Raw genomic sequence first — 15,675 nt, 5'->3', positions numbered from 1 at the left:
TCATGAGCGCATTAAGCAGATTCTGGCATCATATTCCCCCCCACCCCTGCAGAACTATCTTCATGGTAGATTGGATGTACATATACTTCTTTAGTTCGGGTTCTAGATTGTCTGCTGATGAGTGACAATCTATGGGCTCTACACAATCTGATGGCACACTCTTTATGAACAAGTCGATGCCTACACAACCTCTATCTAGTTCACTGAAAGGGAGTTATATCTTCTCTTGTCTCTTTCTCAGGTAGGGACCGGCACCGCGCCGCGAGAAGCCCCATCGAATCTGATTAGCCATAGAGATCTCCAGATTTAGCTCGTCGGCCCAGGCCCACACCAATCCCGGGTTCTTCTGGAAGCCACGTCCAACCAGCACAAGGTCCAGTCCGTCCTTCTCTAACAAGGAATTAGCCAGATGCGGGCTGTCAATCATGCCTACGGATGCCACTGCGAGTTTGTCCCCGACGGCGTTCTTGACAGCAATGGCAAAGGGTGCTTGGAAGCCTGGCTTCGCGTGGATATGCTGCTCCGAATGAGTGCCACCGCTGCTCACGTCAAGCACGTCAATGTACCCAGATTCTGCCAGTATCTTTGCAAATCTGACAGTGTCCACGCCTCGCCAGCTGGGCTTGTGCGGTTGCACCTCCTCCAGCCAATCCGTGGCGGAGACTCGCATGAACACGGGCATATCCTTGGGCACATTTTCCCGGGTGAGTTTGGCGATCTCCAGACTGAGCCGAATGCGGTTCTCGAAGCTGCCTCCGTACTCGTCTGTCCTCGTGTTGACTGCAGGAGAGAGGAACGACATCAGAAGATAGCCATGCGCATTATGGATTTCGATGAAGTCCGCCCCGGCCTTGACGGCCCGTTTTACAGCAGCCACCCAGACGGTCTTCAGATCCTCGATATCCTGCTTGGTCATCTCTTTCGGCACAGGGGTCCGGTCGGTGAAGGGCACATTCGTGGGGCCTTTGACCCGGTCTGGCCAGCCGCCCATCTTCTCGGAGGCGGTATCGTTGAACGAGAGCCATGGCGCGACGGTGCTGGCCTTGCGACCTGCGTGTGCGAGCTGCACGCCGATCAGCTGGTTCTGGCTGTGGACGAATTCGATCACGCGGCTCAATGGCTCAATCTGGGAGTCTTTCCACAGTCCTAGGTCCTGGGGCGTGATCCTGCCTTCCGGTTCGACTGCTGTTGCCTCGACCATTAAGAATCCTGGCCCTCGTTGGGCAATCCCTCCAAGGTGCGCCATATGCCAGGGAGTCATATGTCCATCATCGGCTGAGTATTGGCATAGCGGCGATAGCTACCAATTATCACTCAATGTAAGCCATTTTTTCAGGGGCAAAGGCTCGCATAGTGGCTGGGATCAGTGGTACTCACACCAATGCGATTGTGGAAGGTCAGACCCCTCACCGAAAGGGGTTTAAAGAGCTTCGGAGGTGCCGATCCATCAGACTGAGGATTAGCAGCCGTGCCTGCAGGCGGTTCTTGGGCCGGAGTAAAATAAGAGACACCCGGGGCGCGCTTGTTCTCGATGTCAGGCACAGCAGGTCGCGACATGGTTTACTGACACTGGTGGGACTTTATACGTATTTGCAATATCAACACAGCTCGACAAAGGGTTGAAGAACAATAAGGGATGCAAGGTTCAGATATGAGACTAAAAGTCAGTGCCAACTGAGGGGGATTAGAAATCGCCTTGCGCTACTGCAGACCGATGATGTAACGCTGTTTTCGGTGTTCGTGCCGAGGCCTTACAGTTGCAGTAAAGCCGGGCTATATCTCTAAGTGAGGGAAAGCGACAGAGCCTTGAAGAGATTCCGTAAGATGATCAAAGAGTTGCATCTTTCTGACTGATACACCTATTTCAACCTTCCCTCCTCCATTGGTCGATCGCGGCGATGTCCCTAGGTAGTACCAGGATGGTTCGGCGCTTATTTCCTTCCATATGTTATCGAGACCAGAGTATCAGCGGCTATCCCTGGTCAGTAATGAGTCGAGTGACTCCAAAATGGATTGATTCCATAATCATCAACTTTTATTTTCCATCATTCGTGTTGCTGTGACGAGTCATTTTATGTAGGCGCATCCTGTCTGAAGATCGGGTGACGGTGGTTGCTTATCGCTCGGCTCGCTCAGGCTTGGAGCACTCGATTCATTCTATTCTCGACTGAGTCTTCATCAACTCATGCCATTGACGGACTCCAGATGATCTTGAGATTCCTCTCACAAACTATCTTCTTGATGACACTCTTCCTAAGGTCTTCTAAGCCTGGAGTTTCTGCCGTTCTATGAGGCAATGATCGACGCCCCGCTCTTATCTTATCGCACAGAGCGATTTCGGCGGTGCCAAGCGCCCTAGTCCCAAACAGGCAGTGCCCCAGACCGCCAGGTACAGAGGTACGTCTCCCGCCAAAACTTTTTCTCCCAAACTGGAGGGAATGACTCAATCCAGTCTTTAAATACCCCCCACAAGCTCCATTCCCTCTCCAATTGTTTCCCTCTCCTGCTCTTGATTTTCTCCCCATCAATTGCTCCATCACACATCTCAACCATGTCGAAAGGAAAGGTTTGCGTCGCCTTCAGCGGTGGTCTCGACACCAGTGTCATCTGTAATTGCCCCACACTTTCACCAGCGGTGTTATGGGCCCGTGCTGACCACCGGTTCTAGTGAAATGGCTCATTGACGAGGGCTACGAGGTTGTTGCTTTCAGTAAGACGGATTCGAACTTTGGACAACGAGGAAAGCATAGCTGACTTTTTCAATAGCTGCCGATGTTGGCCAGGAAGGTAATTCATCAATGCGAGATTCGAACTGCGAATTAGTCCGATTTTGAGGTTCTGACTCATCGCTCGTCCAGAGGACTTTGACGCTATCCGGGAGAAGGCTCTGAAGCTTGGTGCCGTCAAGTGCGAGATTGCCGACCTCCGCCGTATGTATACTCGAGAGATTTGCCTGGGTGTTCACAATGGAATCTAACAGCAATGTAGGGGAGTTCATTGAGCAGCTCTGCTTCCCCGCCATTGCCTGCAATGCTATCTACGAGAACGTCTACCTTCTGGGTATGTCACGGGTACCAAAAAGAAAACTGTGTTGATGTTAATTTCCTTGGAAGGAACTTCTCTGGCCCGTCCCGTCATTGCTCGTGCTCAGATCGAGGTCGCCAAGGTTGGTTCCCCTGCTGCTTTTACTATACTAGAATCGCACATTGACGAGGATTGTACAGAGGGAAGGATGCTTCGCTGTTTCCCACGGTTGCACCGGCAAGGGTAACGACCAGGTCCGTTTCGAGCTTGCCTTCTACGCCCTGCAGCCCGATATCAAGGTCATTGCCCCTTGGCGTGACCCTGCTTTCTACAACCGCTTCGCCGGTCGCAACGACCTGCTCTCCTACGCCGCCGAGAAGGGCATTCCCGTGACCTCCACCAAGTCCAAGCCCTGGTCTATGGACGAGAACTTGGCCCACTGCTCCTACGAGGCCGGTATCCTTGAGGACCCCGACGTCACTCCCCCCTCCGACATGTGGAAGCTCACCCAGGACCCTCTCACCGCCCCTGACCAGCCCGAGGATTTCACTGTCCACTTCGAGAAGGGTATTCCCGTCAAGCTGGAATACACTGAGGGTGGCCAGAAGAAGGTCGCTACCGACGCTGTCGACCTGTTCCTGACCGCCAACGCTATTGCTCGCCGCAACGGCGTTGGTCGTATTGACATTGTTGAGAACCGTTTCATCGGTATCAAGTCTCGTGGTTGCTACGAGACCCCTGGTCTCACCTGTCTGCGCGCTGCTCACATGTGAGTTTCCTCAACCTGTCTTTTCCCGGCTGTCTCTAATTCGACCACAGTGATCTGGAAGGTCTGGTTCTGGACCGTGAAGTCCGTGCTCTGCGTGACCAATTCGTCACCTACAACTACTCCAAGGTTTGTCCCTGCCAGGCCGAATTCTAGTTTGTAGGGTTGACTGCTAACTGCGTCTCAGCTCCTCTACAACGGTCTCTACTTCTCTCCCGAGCGGGAATTCCTCGAGTCTTCCATCACTGCTTCCCAGAAGACCGTCAACGGACAGGTCCGTTGCCGCGCCTACAAGGGCAGCGTTTCCATTCTCGGCCGTTCCTCCGAGACCGAGAAGCTGTACGACATGTCCGAGTCCAGCATGGACGAGATTGGTGACTTTGCTCCCACCGAAACCACCGGCTTCATTGGCGTGTCCGCTATCCGTCTGAAGAAGTACGGCCAGATGAAGCAGGCCAACGGCGAGAAGATGTAAAGCGCATGTTTGAGGATAATTTAGGATGGGCTGCTTGCGGCCTTGGGTCTTTTCGGGTATCTTGTTTTATATTATACATCTATTTGAGCACTTGACGTGTAACGGAATACAAAAGAATGAATGATCACCCTTGAACGATGCATCATCACGGGCATGCCGTCTATCGTAATCTATCATGACTAAGTATCGTCTTGCTCTATGCAGCGCAAACCCCTTTCCGAAGGTGGCAACAATAATCCCCGGGTCATTTAGTTTTCCCCCAGGTTCTGTAGCCAGTTGAGAGCAACCTTCAGCATAACACCATCCCAATTATCCACGGCTATGTCACGAATAGCCTGCACATGGATCTCTTCGGTACACAGAACAAGCTCCGTGTCAACCCGGCTCGATGACCCGAGCAACTCGCCAAACTGCCGGATATCATCCACATAGACCTCGTCCGTACCTGCAAGCAGCAGAACCTTCTTAGCAGGAACAGATCCCCAAAAATCCTTCGTTCCAGCCAGCGGAGTCGCCCAAACCTCCTCCTTCACAGGCTCCCAGTGCGAATTGAACATCTTCATCGACGCCTTACTAACAATATCCTTAGAAGCGTTATACGTATAGCTCGCAGCGGAGCACTCATTCGCGCAGCGGGGACTGATACAGAGCGCCGCGCGGAGCTGCTGCTGCTGCTGCTGGTGATCCCCGCCCTCAAAAACAGGCCGGACAAGCGGATGCGGTTCCCGAAGATGCGCCAGAACCGCCAGCGCGAGATTCCCGCCCGCCGAGTCGCCCGCTATCGTGACGTCCGCGGCAGTATGGTACTGCAGCAGGTACCGCAGCGCGGCGGCCGCCTGCGCCAGTTGGCCGGGGTACTTGAGGTCCGGCGCAAGGGTGTACTCAAGCAGGGCGCATTTCGCATTTAGTCTCTGCGCGGCTGCGCGCGCGAACTTGAAGTGGCCTGCGGACAGGGGAGTGATGTACCCTCCGCCGTGGAAATAGACGAGGACGTTCCCGCTCCCGTTCCCGCTGGCGCTGCGCGCGGTGGGGTCACAGTCGATAAAGTGCAGGGTTGCGCGGGGGAAGGCGCTGCCTGCGTCTAGTTCGACGGTCTCATGGCGGAGGTGGTGGGCTTCACAGAGTGAGGCGATGGTGCGTCCTGATGGTCGTTGGAGTGCGCGTGCCTGGGGGAGCGGGAGCGTGTCGGCTACGCGGGCGGTGTTTCTCATCCAGATTGTTCTGAAGGAGACGGAGTCCCGGTTGAAGACGAGGTCCCGGGTGATGCCGAAGATGAAACGGGGAAGGGAAACGAGGACCCTTGCGAGTAGTTGGAGTCTTTGGAGCAGGGTGAGCCGCGGCGGGTTATGGCTTTTTGCTCCGAGGGCTGTCATTTGTGTAACAGCGTCGGCGATATGTGTTACTCAGCGACTCTGTCAGTTTTTATCCTAAATATATCAGCTAGCGGTGGAAGAGAGTCATTTCTGCTACCCCCAAGAAGATGGATGGTAATGTTGATGGACTTGAGATTCTGAGATATAGAATCACGTGCCTGCATCAACAAAGGCTACAGCTCCGGTTTTATGCATCTTCATAACCCATCCATCGAGGCCATGTCAATAAGCCTATCCGGATTGCCAAGGTGTCAAGCTTGCAAGCGAGAGGATCTAGTCAAATTAGCCTAATCATATTGAATGGTGCCTAGAATGATGACAGTCATTAGTATATAACTGGACAGTTTTTCTGCAATTCCCGTTCGATTGCCTAATACGGGTGCCGCTGCTTTTATGAGGGCTGCATGTGAGAGCGCCCTGAGAGCTCCAGGCACTCATCGAACACTCACTGAACACTCATTAAGCACACACCAACCACTCCAGCAGCTCCCAGACTACTCATTGATCCCGCCTGAGTAATCTGGATCAGCTCAAGCACCCACCCACATGGGGAATCACATGACACTTTTGTGCTCTCTAAACTGCATTACACCTAAAGCTGGGGAGATCCATGAGATCCACCATCACTTTCATGAGGGCATCACAAAGGCCAGGGCACTTAGTGTCTTAGCTTGGACTCTGTTCATCATAGTCTCACGCGCAGGGGCAGGCTTAGATGGATCAAAAATAATCAAATGGAGGATTACCCAGTGTTTCCCCGGCGCCCCCCATGTTACGCATGTATAAAATGGCATTTCCTAAGCTTGCTAATGGGGAAACTTCAACTTTCCAGGTCTTCTGTTAATTATACTTCTACTTACCCTGTGTCTATACTCTGTTACTACTTCTATCTCCATTTCAGTCTTCTAGTATGGCCGGCCTTTCTAATGCTTAAAAGACTGCCCGCGAAGAGAAGAGATAGGAGGAGCACCATCAACTTTATAAGCAGTGAGGTTATAATCCTAATGCCTATCTAGAGAAGGATGCTTAACAGAGCTTATGTAGAGCATCTCTAGAGATACGAGAGGCATACAGGAAGCGGGTGCGCATATATAAGGAGTAAGTATCCATAACTCTGATATTAGACCTACACCAGCTTAAGTAATCCTTAATGGGTTCCTAGTCGTAGAGAAGGGAATGCCTAAGGACTATAAAGTTAGAAAGGAACATCCAGTCCCTACACTTAAGGACCTTAAGTAACTGTTTTGATGGTACATTAAGTCTATAAAGGTCAGCTCAACCCTCAAGGACAGCCAAGTTTTTGATAGATTTAGTGGATATTTCGTGGGCCATATGAAAGTGGTAGCAGGGTTATTAACTAAGGTTATTATCTGTTTAACTAAAAGTAAGTAGAACAGGGACAGGACATCGGCTGTATTCCGAACATTTACGAACCTATGAATATTAATACTAAGGTCAGGATATACAACTGACATATCTTGGAGATGTGTAAAGGAAGGGAGATAGCTATTTTAGTAATCCTTACAGAGGGCTGAACAGAGCATTATGCCCATAAGGTGGCTCTCTCAGGCATAATTCTTGCCTAGATAGAGACACCTCAGACTGGAGAGCTGTAATATCAAAAGTGTGACAAACACATCCATTGTTCTGGCGCGTAACTCTTGGATCCACTGTTCAGAGGAGGATAGTCAGTTTGTTAAACATTAGTTGCCTAGTTACCTAGTTACCCTTAGTTATTACCCTGTCATGTTTGTTGATAATGATAATACACTGTGTTGAGTCTCCATTATGTATGTACTGTAGATATCTTGAAAGACGATCACTTCTTTGCACCCTGCTCATGTCTCAATTCCACCCCAGCTTGCATCCTTCTCGCATTCTCCCTCGCATCCAGGATCAAAGCCGCTGGGTTCCAAACACACAGCACCAAACTCGCAATGAACATCAATGCCGCATCGAGAATAATCGCATACACCTCGTGCGTAAACAGATACCCCCGCCACCCATTCATCAACTCCATGCTCCGATACACGCCCCGCGCCACCATACACGTAACCGCAATCATCAACGACAGCGAGATCCGCCGCAGGGCTTGATTCCGCGCAATCGGGCCTAGGCCACGGTAGATCACGTACTCAAGCAATGTAGCAAAGACGCAGGTCGAGACCAGTTGCCAGATTATCCCAGCCACCATCGTGTAGGTTCCCGGCCAGGGGGAGGTGTTCTGGCTGAATGCGGCGCCAGCAAGACCACCGCCGACGGCCTGGAGGAGGAGACTGAAGAAATCAACCGTCATGAAGATGATGAGGTAGAGGTTCGGTCGCAAGGGGGACTTGTCCTGTCCGATGATGGGGATCATCAGGCTCAGGACGCCGTAGATGCCGGCTGTCGTGAAAGCGGGGGCTGTTCATATCGTTATAGATAGCTTCCCGACAGTGAAAAGGAAATTGAAGATCTACCCATGATTAATGCGGCCAGCTGCATCTCGAGCAGCTTGACAGAATACGGACAGCGATACGCCACGGTACGGCCTAACCATCCGACAAATTCGCCGAATGCACCTAGGGAGAAGGCTAGCCCAAGCCAGATATTTCTATGCCGAAAGGCCTGCCACACATGGACAATTGTCACACCCAAGAAGAGAATTATGAAGATAATACCGGCCACAAGGGAGGGGCGATAGCCGAAGGGAGTGGGAATATTCGGGCTATAGGGAAGGCAATCGGGATTTTTCTCCATGGTCGCGTCTCAGGTCGCAGACTTAAGGCAGAAAAGCAGTATACGGAAGGAATATCAAGTAGGTTGGCAATGGACGAACGTACACCAGATAACTGTATCTGTCAGGGGAACCAGGGCAGAGAATGCAAGAGGTGTAGATGATGACGGGGGATGGGCGCTAGTGATCAGACTGGGGGCACTATAATAATAATAATAAGCACCTCCTTTGTCTTTCTCTCTTAGTACAACTCTTATTAACATGTCAGCCTCGAACAATCCAAGAACGGCAAATGTTGGGAAAATGTGGCCGAGCCGGGCCCGACACATTGGTGGTCAGCCTCTCTGTTGGGCCCCAAAAGGCACCGAGATGAGATACAGGTCTTGCATGGGTTGACCTTGGCAAAGATGACACCTCGTCAGCATCCACTCGATCCCCGGAGTCTATGTGGATCTCATTTTGGGGTTATCACTATCTCTACATATACTCCTCCATAGTGTCTGCTCCATACCTTGCATCCGTATCATGTCGACGGCAATTGATGTTCATCTCCGTTAGGCGAGTGTTCATCTCTGCACTAGTCCGAGTGCTAGTAGCTGAGCTGTCCAATTCCTGCTTGTGTCCTTTCCTCCAGCCTCTCTTCTGGCTCGATGCCCCCATCTCGAGCCTCCTCCTCTTGAGATCTCGAGAGTTTCGACTTTCGCGGTTGTCCCATCTCTTTGCGCGGACTGAAATGCATCGTCGGCCGTGTTTCTGGCAATTCCAACAGGCACCCATGCTACCAGTAGCAGAGGAGCACCTCACCTTTAGATAGTGGCATGCGTCGCATGCCTCTCTGTGAACAGAGTCCATTCCAATGCAATAGGGCCCCAATACTTTGATCTGCTTTCTTCCAACGCTGTAAGATATCTGGCAGAGATAGCATTCTTGACCTATATAAGCCCTTTTTTTTTGGCTTATATTGCAATAAGGCTCCCGATAAAGCATAGTACATTGGGACTACAATTAGCCCATCGCTTTTGGGGAAGGCTACTCCCCCGTCTTACTCCCGAGATAAATCGCTCAGCGATCCTTGCTAGTGTTTATACTAAAATCATACCTGGGCTGTGGCCTCTGAGGGCTTGATAATGGTCCTAGCCTGCCCAGGAGTGGGCATGCGGATTCCCGACGCCACCGGGGTCAGGTCGTCCTGGATCTTGAAGCGCCGTGGGAGGTACACGATGAGTACCATGAACGGGAAGTCGGCGAGAAATGCAGATCTACAGCGTCAATGAGCGACCAGATCCTCTCCAGTGATTCAAGCAAGGGCATATCGACGTACAGTAAACAGGCAGTGACGATGCGACGCCTCAGGAGCCATACTGGGAACACAGGCAGCATCACCCGTGCAAAGGAAAACCCAAGGTGCTTCTTATGTGCAGCAAATCCCAAGAATACCTCCCAGATCACGAATGCAATCCAACAGATTCCGCACAGAGCAAACGAGGCGATGATCAGACCACTGTTCCACCCATAGTCGCCGCCACCTTCTTCCAGCGCAAGAATGATGAATATCAATCCTGCCAAAGACAGCGCAATTCCCGGCCAGTCAAGACGGTTTACGCTCGATAATGAAATCTGCAGCCGCCCATCGTTTCGGGGAAACACCCAAAGAACAAGCGCTATTGCGAGACCGCCACCGGGAATGCTGGCATTACTGTTGGTCATTTATATATGGGCTTTTGGGTAGAAGGACGAGGTACTTACTTCAAGTAGAATACCCATCGCCACGTCGTTCGGGAAGTGAGTACACCTCCGAGAACGGGACCCAGGATGCTGGAGAGGGCAAAGATGGAACTCATCAGCCCGGTCACTGGGCCGGTCACATCAACAGGAGTCACTTCGGCCATAACAGCCATGACCATGCTGTAGATGCCGGCGCCTCCAATGCCCTGCAGCGCGCGGAACACGATCCTATAAGTCCGTAAACAACACGAAGCAGCGGTAGAGAGCAAGGTCAGTTACCCACAATTGGTCTACCGTACGAGTCACTCCACACGCAATGGAGAATACTGTGAAGATGACCAGCGCGCTGAGGAAGGCGGACTTTCGACCAAATATGTCGCTGCATCTGGCGTAGATGATGAGGAAGCCTGTCCGGTGCCAGTGAGCTTTAAGAAGTCAGAAGCAGAAGATGTATTACGAACCAGTGTAGGAGAATAGATATGACACCACAATCCAGTTTGACTTGTTGTAATTCCCCAGCTCCAAGGCAATGGTGACGAGGGCTGTCGAGACAATCGTCATTCCCAGGAACAGCCTGGCCAGAGTTAGGGGGTTCGACACAATCCCCGCTGCTGCTGGAGTCCTACGCTAGTATAGTCACCCAGAGTCTCCATCCATTCATGGGAGCGAGATACGCGGATTCCAGGCGCGGTGATGAGCCATGGCCCGTCTCAGTCTCTTGGGTGATCGGTCATTGCTGCTCAGATACTGGGAGAATGGAAATGTCGGGTATTATTCTTGAAAAGGCGGTCATCCAATTTGTATGGCAATGATAATTATCGATTCAAAATGGCATATACAAGCTCGGCGACATTTCTGGTCCTCTGTCTATATATGTCTTTTCGGCGACATCTTAGTCGGAGATATTACACTTTATTATCAGTTCCGGTGCAAATAGACTCTCCCTTCGACTGTGTATCTTTCTCACCACAGAATCTTCATCAGGCGCGACAGATCATGGGCCTTTTCCATACAGCTTTGAAGCAACTTTCGGTCTGGCAGTATTGGCAGAACAGTATCGTGTCCCTTCTATTGATTATAGAATCACGTGTCTGCATCAACGTGGGCTGCAGCTCCGGTTTTATGCGTCTTCATAACTCATCCATCGAGGCCGTGTCAATAAGACTATCCGGATTGCCAAGGTGTCAAGCTTGCAAGCGAGAGGATCTAGTCAAATTAGCCTACTCCTATTGAATGGTGCCTAGAATGATGACAGTCATTAGTCGCATTCAGTGTCCATTAAAAAGCCGAGTTGGCCCACCATGATGACGATGATCAAGTCGGGTAGATCGATTCATCCGATTTGTCTCCTACTATTGCCCTCACCACCCGACCTTACAACATCGCAAAAGGGCCCGACTCAAACTCAAGTCTATAGGCTGCTCGATGTCTGTGTCTAAAAGCCAGGGATGAAATGCAGTTTATCGAACCCACCATCAACAATCTACTAGTTCGCAACTTCTGGAGCTTCTAGTCGAGAGCTACTCCTTCGTAGTCTTGTGAATAGCGACCAAGTGTCACCAAGAGCCTCGGTTTTGGCGCCTTCAACGCAAGGACACACGCTTTCTAGGCGAGCTTTTCATGGCAGAGTGCTAGCGACCTCTTAGACACCCTGAAGTCATTTCTTGACCGAATCAGGCAACCCCCGTATACTCCTACGCGATATTCGATACTCGCAAGTCAACACAACCTGGCATTTCTTTGGTTTTTGAGCAATTGATTTCACTCCCTCAGCCAGGTTGTCATAAGGTCTCTCCATCGCCTATTCAAGATGACGGTCAAGATCCCATGGCCGGCAATTTACCTTGCCATCGCAGCCTCCGTCTACATGAGACCTCAATATACGATCTTTAATTCACCAACGGCGACATTCGCTGTGCTGTCTCTGGCTGTTACTTGCTTCAGGATCATCTATGCCCTCGTCCTGTACCCTAGGTTCTTCACTCCTATAAAACAAATTCCCACACCTCCGGTAAGATTCCTTCATTGCGCGGACTGAACAGGTTCTAAACCTATCACAACAGGCCTGGTCATGGCTTACTGGAAATACGAGCTCATATCTCATCGAATCGCCGTTCGAACAGATGATAGAATGGGCACACAAAGTGCCCAACGACGGATTAATTCGTTACTATATCGTGGGCAACCTCGAGCGTGTATTGCTGACGAACCCTAAAGCCCTGAGTGAGCTCCTTGTCACGAAGGTATACGAGTTTCCCAAGCCTCCGATCGTAAGGCAAAGCCTTGCACGCGTTACAGGAAAGCATGGCGTGCTTCTTGTTGAGGGAGACGAGCATAAGGTGAGCGCTCTTTGCTGATCTGAACGCGCATCCCAGACTCACGGAGCTGCATTGTGCAGAAACAACGAAAGAATCTTATGCCGGCTTTCTCCTACCGCCACATAAAGAACCTCTACCCGACTTTCTGGTCCAAGAGCATTGAGATGGTCAAGCTGATCGAGAAAGACCTCCATAACCGAGCAGACGCCAAAGACAATATTGTTCGCGTGAGCGAATGGGCTAGTAGAGCAACTCTAGACATCATCGGCGTCGCAGGAATGAACCATGACTTTGATTCTCTGCATGATTCTAACAATGAACTCACCAAGCACTACCGGCGGCTCCTCGAAGAGCCGTGGCTCGCAACGCGTATCCTCTTCGTCATCGGCGTCCTAATCGCGGGCCTTGGAGTCGTGCAACGCCTCCCCCTGAGGCGGAACCGCGAGATTCACGAAAGCTCCCTCTATATCCGCGACGTAGCCCGCCAAATGATCCGCAAAAGGGAAGCAAAGATGAAGAACCAAACATCCGCCGAAGCCGGAACCGACATTGTCTCCGTGGCACTGGAAAGCGGCGCCTTCACTGAAGAGGAACTCGTAGATCAAATGATGACCTTCCTCGCCGCCGGCCACGAAACCACCTCCTCAGCCCTCCAGTGGTCAGTTTACGCCCTGTGCAAGCACCCGGACGTGCAGACGCGCCTCCGCGAGGAAATCCGCGCTCACCTTCCTCCCATCTCGCCCGAGCACCCCGAGCCCCTCTCCGCAGCCACGCTCGACTCCCTCCCTTACCTCAACGCCTTCTGCAACGAGGTCTTCCGCTTCCACCCTTCTGTCCCGAGCACCGTGCGCGATGCGGCCGAAGACACCACGCTCCTCGGATACCCTATTCCCAAGGGCACGAGGATACTCGTAGCTCCGGAAGTCATCAACCACAGTAAGGAATTGTGGGGTCCTGACGCGGACCAATTCAACGTTGAGCGGTGGTTGGGTCCGGGGCGAGCGAATACTGGCGGTGCCAGCAGTAATTACTCGTTTTTGACTTTTTTGCATGGCCCGCGAAGTTGTATTGGACAGGGATTTGCAAAGGCTGAGCTGGCCTGTCTTGTTGCTGCCACTGTGGGACGGTTTCAGATGGAACTGAAGGACCCCGATGCGAAGCTTGAATTGAGACTGTCGGCCACGGTTGCTCCAAAGGATGGCGTGCTGGCTAAATTTACCCCGTTGGAGGGGTGGTAAAGTTCATACTGTATTGATTGCATGTCTCGTGGCTTGAACCAGATTGCAGCTGCCGGTACTTTCAGGCAGATGAGTCTAGAAATGGATTGTGCTATAATCAACCAGCTACTGGTATTCCTCCCTGAAAACCATTACTCTCTCAACATCCTTCCCAGTAGCATCTTCCTCCACCCAAGCTCGCCACATCCCCCCGCAATTGAAATCGAACACCACCTTGCCCCGACTTAGCGCCTTCTTCCGCTCCCCGTGCAAACCTGCACCAGTAGCATCCAACACCGTCTCGGCCTCGATTCCAATGATGCCACCCTCACCTTCCCCAGTCTTGCCCCATCTCCGGCCCGCGGAACGCTCAAGTTCTCCATCCGGGCCGGCAACAGCACTGACAGCTTCCGCGAGAGAACGAGGAACCGATGACTGGGAATATCGAAGCATAGCACAGGCGGTGCGAGCCGCCGCCACGCGGAGGAAGGAGTCCCCGTTTCCGGTCCCTGACAGCGCAACAGCTCGTCGTCTGACACGCCGCGGCGTAGATTCCTGCTCGAGAAGAGCCTGCTTCTCGGAGCTGTGCGCTGCATACGAGTAGATGTCCATACTGGGCAACCGCGTATCCGGCCACAGCAACCTGTTCAAAATCGGCGGGATACAATCGGCTACTATCCTCGTAATGGCTGCAGCTCCAGAAGAAGCATCCTCCGCATCGCGCGGGTTTGACATCGAGGACCGATATACCATACCCCCGGCCTCACGCAACACCTCCTCCCACGCCTCAGCCCAGAACCCCGCCCCGAGCGTCGGCGTATCCCCAATCCGCCCAGGAAGCTTATTCGTCAGCCCGCCCGTACTCGTCGCAACAGCCAGATTCCCCCACCGGTCGAGACACACGCACCCGACCGTCCCCTGGCTCATGGAAACAGGCTCCTCCTCCCCTCTCAGCCCGCGCTGATGTTCCTCCCACCGCCTCTTGGTCCAGAACCACCCGTCCGGCTTGAACTCCAGCCCCCACGCCCGAGCCAGGTCCTCCACGTACGGCGCCATGAGCTGCGAATGCATGTTGCCCCCGTCGCCGGTCGGGTCGCCGTTGGCGTCGTAGCCTGAACGGAGGAGACACTCCTTCGCAAGCTGTATCGGGTTTCGGACGTTTCTTAGCCCCATCACGCCTGCACCCCGCTTGACGGAGCCGGGTGTCTCGTCATCGGTGGTTTTGTTGACAGTTGTGACCATCACAGACGCTTCCATTTCGATTGTCCCTGCCGAGGTGAATACGCTGCCGCGCCCGCAGTTGAAGAGCTCGTCGTCTTCCAGCAATGAGACGGCGTGGACGGCTGCGTCTAGGGCGCTGGCGCCGCTGTTCAGGAGCTCTTTCGTTGAGCGGAGGTAGGAGAGGAGGGAGGCATGGTATTGAGCGTAGAGGTCGGGAGGGAGCGTCGAGCGCTGGATGTTGCCTGCGCCGCCGTGCAGGATGAGGGTAGGCTTGAAGGTCGCTGGAATGGAGTCGGACATAATCGCTTGTTTTGCTAGTCGGGGCTCATGAGGGGGGGTGGTTGATTGACGCTGGCTGCGTATGACGAATCTAGCCTCAGGCAGTAAACACCACGATGCAAAAATATCCTGAAGGAGACAATCAGACAAATGAGAACCTTAACCAACCAGAGATTCATCGATCGAGAAAACCTGCAATCGAGATGATGATGACAGGTTGTTGGGTCATGGGCTGATCGGCGGTCGAACACCGCAGCCTTACCCCTCTGCAAAAGTTTCCCTCCGCCAATCTCCAAACCTGGTGATCCTGGCCACACCAGCTGCAAATGTTAAGATAGGATAATCAATGTGTGCTGAGAAGTCAGATTAGACCTGTTTATCTGCATGTTAATGTACAAGAAGTGGATGTGCCCAACAAATCCCGGGGACCTGTGCAGAGAGCTCTTCTTTTCGCCTCCGAGCTAAGCAATAGAAAACACAAGGATTGCAGAAGTGTACAACCCATCATCGCCGGCAAAACCAGTGCTCAGAGACAGTCAAAAGTTGGACTAGAAGCACAAT

General features: G+C 52.3%; 7 protein-coding genes across 7 annotated transcripts; 2 read left to right on the top strand and 5 right to left on the bottom strand.

Moving 5' to 3' along the window:
* Positions 1–214: 214 nt before the first annotated feature.
* Positions 215–1,557, bottom strand: Aud_000549 (NADH:flavin oxidoreductase/NADH oxidase; the record flags this gene model as incomplete). The annotated part of the gene is made up of 2 exons (XM_043286058.1): positions 215–1,300; positions 1,378–1,557. The coding sequence occupies 2 exons, from the start codon at positions 1,555–1,557 to the stop codon at positions 215–217; spliced, it is 1,266 nt and encodes a 421-aa protein (XP_043141993.1).
* Positions 1,558–2,551: 994 nt separating this feature from the next.
* On the top strand, positions 2,552–4,265 carry Aud_000548 (argininosuccinate synthase; the record flags this gene model as incomplete). Its single annotated transcript, XM_043286057.1, has 9 exons — positions 2,552–2,609; positions 2,669–2,710; positions 2,767–2,787; positions 2,859–2,930; positions 2,989–3,060; positions 3,114–3,166; positions 3,225–3,793; positions 3,844–3,919; positions 3,978–4,265. 9 exons carry the CDS (start codon positions 2,552–2,554, stop codon positions 4,263–4,265), a joined length of 1,251 nt encoding a protein of 416 aa, XP_043141992.1.
* A 248-nt stretch (positions 4,266–4,513) lies between these two features.
* Aud_000547 (putative lipase/esterase) lies at positions 4,514–5,638 on the bottom strand (the record flags this gene model as incomplete). Its single annotated transcript, XM_043286056.1, has 1 exon — positions 4,514–5,638. The coding sequence occupies one exon, from the start codon at positions 5,636–5,638 to the stop codon at positions 4,514–4,516; it is 1,125 nt and encodes a 374-aa protein (XP_043141991.1).
* A 1,819-nt stretch (positions 5,639–7,457) lies between these two features.
* Aud_000546 (putative RTA1 domain protein) lies at positions 7,458–8,377 on the bottom strand (the record flags this gene model as incomplete). The annotated part of the gene is made up of 2 exons (XM_043286055.1): positions 7,458–8,041; positions 8,098–8,377. 2 exons carry the CDS (start codon positions 8,375–8,377, stop codon positions 7,458–7,460), a joined length of 864 nt encoding a protein of 287 aa, XP_043141990.1.
* A 1,070-nt stretch (positions 8,378–9,447) lies between these two features.
* Positions 9,448–10,258, bottom strand: Aud_000545 (uncharacterized protein; the record flags this gene model as incomplete). The annotated part of the gene is made up of 3 exons (XM_043286054.1): positions 9,448–9,613; positions 9,676–10,050; positions 10,101–10,258. The coding sequence occupies 3 exons, from the start codon at positions 10,256–10,258 to the stop codon at positions 9,448–9,450; spliced, it is 699 nt and encodes a 232-aa protein (XP_043141989.1).
* A 1,631-nt stretch (positions 10,259–11,889) lies between these two features.
* Aud_000544 (cytochrome P450) lies at positions 11,890–13,635 on the top strand (the record flags this gene model as incomplete). Its single annotated transcript, XM_043286053.1, has 3 exons — positions 11,890–12,090; positions 12,143–12,418; positions 12,478–13,635. 3 exons carry the CDS (start codon positions 11,890–11,892, stop codon positions 13,633–13,635), a joined length of 1,635 nt encoding a protein of 544 aa, XP_043141988.1.
* A 105-nt stretch (positions 13,636–13,740) lies between these two features.
* On the bottom strand, positions 13,741–15,135 carry Aud_000543 (isoaspartyl peptidase/L-asparaginase; the record flags this gene model as incomplete). Its single annotated transcript, XM_043286052.1, has 1 exon — positions 13,741–15,135. The coding sequence occupies one exon, from the start codon at positions 15,133–15,135 to the stop codon at positions 13,741–13,743; it is 1,395 nt and encodes a 464-aa protein (XP_043141987.1).
* Between the last annotated feature and the right edge of the window lie 540 nt (positions 15,136–15,675).

The sequence above is a fragment of the Aspergillus udagawae genome, assembly GCF_001078395.1.
Source record: "Aspergillus udagawae IFM 46973 DNA, scaffold_1, whole genome shotgun sequence".
In the NCBI taxonomy this organism is placed as follows: Eukaryota; Fungi; Ascomycota; class Eurotiomycetes; order Eurotiales; family Aspergillaceae; genus Aspergillus; species Aspergillus udagawae.
The sequence above is the reverse complement of the archived record's forward strand: the minus strand, read 5'-3'. Positions and strand labels throughout refer to the sequence as shown.